General features: G+C 36.3%; 1 protein-coding gene across 1 annotated transcript; it reads left to right on the forward strand.

Annotated features, from left to right (window-relative positions):
- The first annotated feature begins 8826 nt into the window (after positions 1–8826).
- Positions 8827–9709, forward strand: LOC104119507 (dirigent protein 22-like). Its single transcript, XM_070177649.1, has one exon. It carries the CDS (start codon positions 8948–8950, stop codon positions 9512–9514), a length of 567 nt encoding a protein of 188 aa, XP_070033750.1. The 5' UTR covers positions 8827–8947; the 3' UTR covers positions 9515–9709.
- Positions 9710–9873: the final 164 nt, after the last annotated feature.

The raw sequence follows: 9873 nt of genomic DNA on the forward strand, positions 1-9873 counted from the left end.
AGGTTAAGGAGACTCTAGCCTCCATCTTTCAGTGGTACAGAGGAAGAGGATGCACAGGGATTCTTGGATAAGTGTCAGAGGATGCTCCGTACAGCAGGTATTCTAGAGACCAGTGGGGTCTCGTTCACTACTTTTCAGTTCTCTGGGGCTGCCTTCAGTTGGTGGGAGGCTTACGAGAGGCGTAGGCCAGTCGGTGCAACACCCCTTACATGGCAGCAGTTCTCCGTTCTTTTCCTGGAGAAGTTCGTGCCTCAGTCCCATAGGGAGGAGCTGCGCAGGCAGTTCGAGTAGCTTCGTCAGGGTGATATGTTCATGATGCAGTATGACATGAGATTTTCTGAGGTTGCCCGTCATGCTGTCTGGTTGGTTCCACAGACAGGGAGAGGATAAGGAGGTTCATAGATGGCCTTACTTTTCAGCTGTGATTGCTTATTACTAGAAAGAGAGTTTCTGGTGCTACTTTTGACTAGGTTGTCGACATTACTTGTGAGATTGAGATGGTTCGCAGCTAGGAGTAGGGTGAGAGGGAGGTTAATAGGCCTCGTGGATAGGGTAGATTTAGCGGTGTTCCTTCTGGGGCTCAGTTCTACCATGGCAGGAGTCGTCCTTACAGGCATGCTCAGATAGCTCGCCCAGTTCACCGTGATGCATCATCTGTCCATGGTTCACACAGTTATCAGCAGGGTCACTCATCTCTCAGTGCCCTTCTAGTTCAGAGTTTGTCCCGTGCTCCATCGGTTCAGGGCTCGCCTATGCCAGGTCCTTCTACCAGTTATCCTGGTGCTCGGGGCTTCCTTCAATCCCCATAATCTGCACCAGGGAGTTGTTTTAAGTGCGGGGAGTTTGGGCATGTGTGGAGACAGTGTCCTCGTCGTCAGGGAGGTCCGTCACAATAGAGGAGTCAGGCTACATCTTCTGCACCAGTTATTACACCACCCGCTCAGCCAGCTCGGGGTGGGGCCCAGGTAGCTAGAGGTCTCCCTATAGGGGAAGGCCGATCAGGTGGTAGTCAGACCCAATTCTATGCTCTTCCCTCCATACCAGATGCCATTTCTTCCGATGCAGCGATCACATGTAATGTCTCAGTCTTCCACGGGGATTCCTCTATATTATTTGACCCTGGTTCTACTTATTCATATGTGTCATCGTATTTTGCTCATTATCTGGATATGCCCCGTGAGTCTCTAGTTTCATCTATTCATGTATCTACGCCGGTGTATCTTTTGACTCTTTTGTCTGATTCAAATTTATAAGTGCTTTCATTTGGATTCAACAAAAAGCTAGTTATATAGACAAATCATGTGTTTGATATTGGAAGTTTGATATTGTAATATGGCCAAATTTTCATGATATTTGTCATGACATAATATCAATTATAACAAATTTGTGGTTCATGACATTTGACATGACATAACATCCATTATAACAAATTTGTGGATCATGACATCTACCATGACATAATATTCATTATTAGGCCAAGGATTTCTTGCTATAAATAGAGGAGTTTCTCCTCATTTGCAAACACACCAATTCAAGAGCTTTTCACTCTTGTCTTTCTTTCTCCTCCTTTATTTCATTATAGAGTATTTTGTAAGAGAGTAAGTGTTGGGAAACACTTGTGTGAACCCTTTCTTTGGAGTGATCTTGTGAGGTTATTCTCTTGGGGTATTTAGGATTAATTAGAGTATTTACTCTAATTTTGTACTCTCTTTTGTACTCTTGTTGGTATAGTAAAATTGCTCCTCTCCGCTTGTGGACGTAGGTCATCTTGACCGAACCACGTTAAATTTGTGTCTTCTTTATATTCTTTAATTGCCGTTATTATCACCTTCCATTGTCTTTGTTATTGTCATTAGACCGTTGTTTGGCTAAATTCTGCACTACCCGGGTTCCCGATCATAACAAATTGGTATCAGAGCCAGATCTAACCGGCCAAAATGACTCTAACAAAGTCTTATGTTGAGAAATTTGACCGAAGTCCAAACTTTGGAATGTGGCAATTAAAGATGGAAGCTATCCTAATTTAGGATGGCTTAGATTTGGCACTGCAAGGAAAGGAGAAGATGCCGGATAAAATGACGGACGAGGAGTTTGCCGTCATAGACAAAAAGGAAAAAGCATGTATTATTTTAAATCTTTCAAATGAGGTTTTGCGTGATGTTGAAACAGAAAGCTCAGCCAAAGGCATATGGGAAAAGCTTAAAACCCTATATATGAAAAGAACAGTAGAAAACAGACTTTACCTAAAGCAAAAACTCTACACTTTTCGTATGGCTGAAGGTACCTCTATACTTACTCATCTTGATACTTTTGATTCTCTTCTTATGGATTTAAGTAACATAGATGCTGAAATCAAAGATGAGGATCAAGCTGTGTTATTGCTTGTTTCCTTACCCCAGTCGTTTAAACATATAAGAGATACTATGCTTTATGGAAAGGATAATATCTCTTATAAAGATATCAAATCTATTTTGAAATCAAAAGAACAAATAGATAGAGATATTACTGGGGAAACTAGTGGGAACCAAGGGGAAGGCTTATTCATAAGAGGTAGATCCAATAAGAAAGATTCAAGTAGTGAGAAACCTAAATCAAGGTCAAAATCCAGATACAGAAATGTCATGTGCAAATATTGTCATAAGAAATGTCACATTATTTCTGAATGCTTTAAATTGAAAAACAAAGAAAAGCATACAGAAAAGAAAAATGAGCACAAAAATATTGACATTGCCGAAGCAAGTGTAGCTGCTGATGAGACTGAGGGAATTATTTTTTTAGCAACTAATAATAGTTTCAAATCTAACAATGAGTGGATTTTAGATTCGGGTTGTTCTTATCATATGTGTCCCAGTCGGGATTTATTTACCACATATGAATCTATTAGAGGTAGAGTTGTCTTGATGGGCAACAATGCTGCCTGCAAAGTTATTGGAAAAGGTACAGTCCGAATCAAAATGCACGATGGTGTGGTGAGAACTCTCACCGATGTTAGACATGTTCCTGACTTGAAGAAAAATCTCATCTTTTTGGGCACTCTAGAATCTATTGGGTGCAAGTACGCAAGTGAAGGTGGAGTTCTGAAAATTTCTCATGGTGCTCTTGTGATCAAGAAAGCACGCAGATCTGGTACGTTGTATACTCTTTTGGGATCTACTGTTACAGGTGCTGCTGTAGTTTCAATATCAGATAAATTAGATTCTGACATCACCAAATTATGGCATATGCGATTGGGGCATATGAGTGAAAAAAGTCTTTCCATCCTCAGTAAAAGAGGTCTCTTATGTGGCCAAAGTACCAGAAATATGGAGTTCTGTGAACATTGTGTGTTCGGGAAGCAGAAAAGAGTCAGCTTCAAATCTCCAGCGATTCATAGAACAAAAGGTACTTTGGATTACATTCATTTAGATCTTTAGGGTCCTTCACGTACCCAATCAAAAGGTGGTGCCAGGTATATGTTAACTTTTATTGATAATTATTCAAGGAAAGTTTGGGTTTATTTCCTAAAATATAAAAGTTATGTTTTCTTAAATTTCAAACAATGGAAAGTTTTGATTGAGAAGCAAACAGGAAAAGAGGTTAAGCGACTTAGAACAGATAATGGCTTGGAATTTTGTAATGATGAATTCAACGAATTTTGTAAGAATGAAGGAATTGCTCGACATCGTACTGTGAGAATGACACCTCAACAAAATGGTGTGGCAGAAAGGATGAATAGAACTCTTTTGGAAAGGGCTCGTTGCATAATTTCAAATGCTGGGTTGACAAACGCCTTTTGGGCAGAAGCTATCTCTACAGCTTGTTATATTGTCAACCGAGCTCCTTCTGCACCTTTGAACTTTAAGACTCCAGAGAAAATATGGTCAGGTACTCCTGCTAATTATTCTGATATAAAGATATTTGGTTGCCCTGCATACATGCATGTAAATGATGGAAAATTAGAGCCAAGGGCTAAAAAGTGCATTTTTCTTGGGTATGCATCTGGGGTGAAAGGATACCGACTATGGTATCCTGATCCCACAGCACCAAAATTTATAATTAGCAGAGATGTAACCTTTGATGAATCCTCTATGTTACATTCTAGAAAAGAGTCTTCTAGTTCTTGTAATACAGATAAAGGAAAGAGTGCACAGAACCAGGTGGAGATTGAGATTGGCATTCCTTCTGAGCCAAGCTCATCAACTTTGGAGCAAAATACAGTTGAAACTCCTGAAGTTGAGACAGAAGCTGAAATTCCTGAAGTTGAGACTCCTGAAGTTGAACCAGAAGAAGAGGAGTATTCTATAGCCAAACATAGACCAAGAAGAGAAGGTAAACAACCATTAAGGTTTGGAGATTATGTTGCATTTGCTTTTTCAGTTGCACAGGAAACTGAAGAAATTGGAGAACCATCAAAATATTCAGAAGCAGTTTCTGGTGCTGACTCAGCCAAGTGGCTGATTGCAATGAATGAAGAAATTGAGTCTCTCCACAAGAATGGTACTTGGTCTCTTGTGAAGCTGCCATCAGGAAAAAGAATTGTTGGTTGCAAATGGGTCTTCAAGAAAAATGATGGCATTCCAGGGGTTGAAGATGCGAGGTATAAGGCACGATTAGTTGCAAAGGGCTATAGTCAGGTACAAGGAGTTGATTTTAATGATATTTTCTCACCTGTTGTTAAACATAGCTTTATTCGTGTCTTGCTTGCCTTCGTTGCCATGTATGATTTGGAATTATAACAACTTGATGTTAAGACAGCTCTTTTACATGGCGAACTTGAGGAACAAATATACATGCATCAACCCGAAGGATTTGAAATTGAAGGAAAAGAAGATCATGTTTGCTTGTTGAAGAAATCCTTGTACGGATTAAAGTAGTCTCCAAGGCAATGGTATAAAAGGTTTGATTCCTTTATGTTGGGTCATGGTTATTCGAGGAGCATGTATGATAGTTGTGTTTACTTCCGAAAGTTAAATGATGGTTCATTTGTATACCTATTATTATATGTTGATGACATGTTCATTGCTGCTAAGAATTTAATAGAAATTCACAATTTGAAAAGTCAGCTGAAAAGTGAATTTGAGATGAAAGATTTGGGAGCAGCTAAGAAAATCCTTGGCATGGAGATCAAAAGAGATTGAAAAGCCAACAGGCTATTTCTGACCCAGAAGAAGTACTTGGAGAAAGTCTTGGAGAGGTTTGGCATGAAAGATGCTAAACTAGTTAGTACCCCTCTTGCTGCTCATTTTAAGTTATGAGCTGCTCAGTTCTCGCAGTCAGAGGAAGAAGAGAGGTACATGGCACAGGTTTCTTATTCCAGTGCAGTCGGCAGTATTATGTATGCAATGGTTTGTACACGTCCAGACATTTCACAAGCAGTGAGCGTGGTAAGCCGGTATATGGCTTGCCCTGGTAAAGCACATTGGCATGCTGTGAAATAGATTCTCAGATACTTGCGAGGTACTTCAAACATATGTTTGGAGTTTGGGAGAAATACTAACACTTTGGTTGGTTTTGTAGACTCAGATTATGCAGGTGATCTTGACAAAAGAAGATCACTGACAGGCTATGTATTTTGTATCGGGGGTTGCGCTATTAGTTGGAAAGCTACATTATAACATGTAGTAGTTTTATCTACTATCGAAGCAGAATATATGGCAGTGACCGAGGCGATCAAAGAAGTTTTATGGTTGAAGGGTCTATTTGCGGAACTCAGTTTACACCAAGATGGTATTACCATTTTCTGTGATAGTCAAAGTGCCATTCACTTGACTAAAGATCAAATGTATTATGAGAGGACGAAACACATTGATATAAAGTATCATTTCATCCGAGAAACCATTGCTGAAAGAAAAGTCTCTGTTCAGAAGATCAACACTAAAGACAATCCTGCTGACATTTTCACAAAACCTCTTCCAGTATCCAAGTTCAAGCTATGCCTGAACTTGATTGGCATTTATGAAGAATAATTTTGCCCATTGGGGTTTTTGCGGAGAAGGTGGAGCAAATTTACTATAAGCCGAAATTAGGCCAAGGTGAAGATTTGTAATATGGCCAAATTTTCATGACATTTGCCATGACATAATATTCATTATAACAAATTTGTGGTTCATGACAGTTGCCATGACATAATATCCATTATAACAAATTTGTGGATCATGAATTTGCCATGACATAATATCCATTATTAGGCCAAGGATTTCTTGCTATAAATAGAGGAGATTCTCCTCATTTGCAAACACACCAATTCAAGAGCTTTTCACTCTTGTCTTTCTTTCTCCTCCTTTATTTCATTATAGAGTATTTTGTAAGAGAGTAAGTGTTGGGAAACACTTGTGTGAACCCTTTCTTTGGAGTGATCTTGTGAGGTTATTCTCTTGGGGTATTTGGGATTAATTAGAGTATTTACTCTAATTTTGTACTCTCTTTTGTACTCTTGTTGGTATAGTAAAATTGCTCATTTCCGCTTGTGGACGTAGGTCACTTTGACCGAACCACGTTAAATTTGTGTCTTCTTTATATTCTTTAATTACCATTATTATCACCTTCAATTGTCTTTGTTATTGTCATTATACCGTTGTTTGGCTAAATTCCGCATTACCCGGGTTCCCGATCCTAACAGATATTTTAGTACTTCGTGAAAAATATAACATTCTACTATATCAGGAAAAATAATATAATTGTACAAAAGTAAATATGAGAATTACAATATGTGAGTGATGAGTAACACGAAATTTGAAGGCACGCTCCAACTAAAAAACAAATAATAAAGACATGAAATACCAATAAATCAAAAGCAGTTAATTGGAGTGACTAAGACACAAAAAAAATAGAAAATTAAAACGTCACAGTTGATAAAGACTGCAAATTATGGCCATGGGAGGATTTGAAACGGAGACACAATTTCAGAAGAGTTTAAAGAGAGGTCGCAAATAATTATCCAAAAACTAATAAGATTTCATATAACTTGCAAATGTGAAGTTGATTTCTCCATTCCTTATTATCCATCATTTTTTTACACGATGGCCAAAACTAGGTTTTTGCACCAACTTTTAAAGTATTAGTAAAAGGACTTTTATTTTTTTTCCTTTTATTGAATTAAAATATAAAAACATCATATTTGCTAGCTGCCAGAAAAACTTATCCAAAAATTGCACATCAAATTTGTTAATGTGAGTAACGTGAAAATAGATTGGATTTAAGGATATTACTACAAACAAAATTAGTAGTAAATTTTGGAACAGTAACAAATTAGTTGAACTTGACAAAATAAAAAAGAAAAACAATGGATTCTAGAAGACGTAAAATCACAAAGTCCATTCTTGTAAAAATTAACATGCAAATATATTCCATCTGATACACAATAGTATAAGAGAAAGAAAGCGAGAAAAATAAAAAAGGAAACATATGATGTTGCATAGGGAGTAGGCCAAGTAGAAACCCAATGAACTTTTTGGGAAATGAGAGAAACGTGATACAATGGTTAGAGAATTTGTTGTGTACTTTAAATCTTTAATAGAGCGAAGCCGAAAGAAATAAAACTGAAATGTGCTTCTTAATAATAATTAATTAAAAAAAAATTCAGCCTATTATTACTACCATGGAAGATGAAAGAGAAGAAACTGAAATGTGAAAACACGATATTAGTATAAATTTTGTTGATATTACTTAATTAGAAGAAGGGGAAGAGATTAGACAGCATGATTATTAATTATTAATATATGATATTTTTTTTTATACATGTATAGTTAAATGTTTTGAATCATGTATATTTATAAAAAAAAAGGATTGCATTAATTAAAAAAAATAAAAATTCAAGTTGAGAGAAATAAAAGGAGAATTATCGTAAACACAAGCTCTAGAAATATTTTACACATGCATGAGATGTTTATTAGTAATATTTATTATAGTGAATGTTCACTAATTGCATCACATTCATTATATTGTATTTATATCTAATAAAGTATTTATTGTAATGAGTATTTATATTTCTCTCCAAAAGTATTGTAGTAATAATGTTTAATAGAAGGGCAATACAGTCATTCAACTTTATAAGGACATTTTGGTATTTCAATCTTGATATGAGATGTTCACGTGATATGATAATTAGTCATTCTCGTTGAGTCAAAGGACCGTTTGGTCATTTTTGTCAAAATAAATTTGAATTTTATTTGGCAAACACATATTTGACCATAGATTTTGTCTACATTTTGGTAAAATTCCAAAACCAACTCAATAGCTGTTTTTGGCCAAAATATCACTATTACATTTTTTAAAAATTGCCCCAAACTTTTGTATTTTATAAAAGAGCCCACCATTTATTATTTTGTAACAATGTTGTTTCATCTTCTCGGTCACCTGATAGTGTATCATGCAGTTTATTATAAAAATAATAATTTTGTATCAAATTTATTTATGTTCAGGACTATAATTTGCGATAATATAATGAATGTTATTGATAATGGTATTGTTGAGTATTTGTGATAGTTTTTAAAACTTGTGGGTATAAGTCATGTTTCATATTTTTCCAAAATAAATTTGAAAAATATGTTTTAAAAATTGATGTCCAAACACATTTTCATTTTCAAACCAAACTTCACCCAAATTAAATTTTTGAGAACAAATTTGAGAATCTATAATAACGCTAGCTAAGTATTTTGAGATAATGGTGGACCACATCCACTTCAAGCGAAACTCATGCATTATCATTTATTGGTAGCAAAAGCGAAAGACACCATCTATAGTAAAATTTACTTCAACTCAATTACTAAAAACTTTTGATGTCCTTCTATCACCTTCAAAATCAAGCAAATTCCAGAGGTCCACATTCCAGTCTCCACTATGATAGAAGAAAAGGGATACACCATCAACATCTTCACCAACAAAATAAATAATCAACTCAGTATACTCTCCCTCTATAAGAATCTCCCTGTTGTACTCTTTCAACTTACCAAACTTTCTACTTTACAAAATGGCTTCTTTCTATAGTTACACTCTCTCTATTCCGTATTTCGTAATTCTCTCAATCCTCTTTAATCCTTCACAAGGATCGTTTGTTGAGGAATTTTCTGATATTCTAGCCACAAAACGAAGTGAGAAAACGAGCCGCCTCCATTTCTACTTCCATGACATTGTCAGTGGAAAAAATCCTTCTTCAATCAAAGTCATTTCAACAGGAGGAGATGGAATCTACGGTTTTGGTAAAACTTTCATTTTTGATGATGCATTAACGGTAGGGCCTAATGCATCATCTAAGATTATAGGAAGAGCACAGGGGATTTACTCCATCGCTTCGCAGAGTGAGCTTGCATTGCTTATGGTTTTGACCTTTGAATTCATTGAAGGCAAGTATAATGGCAGCAGCATAAGTATTCTTGGGAGAAATTCAGTTCCCAGAGATGTTAGGGAGATGCCTATTGTGGGAGGCACTGGACTGTTTAGGTTTGCTAGAGGTTATGCATTGGCCCATACTTTTAAGTTTGATATAAAGAGTGGAAATGCTATTGTAGAATACAATGTGTTTGTTCAACACTTTTGAAGCATTTTGAGACTGATCATTAGCGCTATAGTTAAGAAAAACTGTGTCTGGAGCTTATATAAAGTAGCAGTCCCAGGCGCAATTAGTTTTTTTTTTTTAAATTATTCCATCCATGGCAAGCTATTAGTTTCTTTTTCACTTTTCTGGGTATTCTAAATTATTGTCTTCTTTTAATCGAAAAGTTTTATTCCTAAATTTACAAGATTATGTGCTATTTGGAAGAGGTGCAACCCACAAATTGGTTCCCTACTTCTTGAGCCCTTGCACAAATGACTAATGATCTTTCAGCTCTTTCCTTTTCTATGTAATAAGACGCCGGTTCTTCTCGGTCATGCTTGGTAATTGTTAAGTTAATCTTC

Source organism: Nicotiana tomentosiformis, chromosome 6, assembly GCF_000390325.3.
Source record: "Nicotiana tomentosiformis chromosome 6, ASM39032v3, whole genome shotgun sequence".
Classification (NCBI taxonomy): Eukaryota; Viridiplantae; Streptophyta; class Magnoliopsida; order Solanales; family Solanaceae; genus Nicotiana; species Nicotiana tomentosiformis.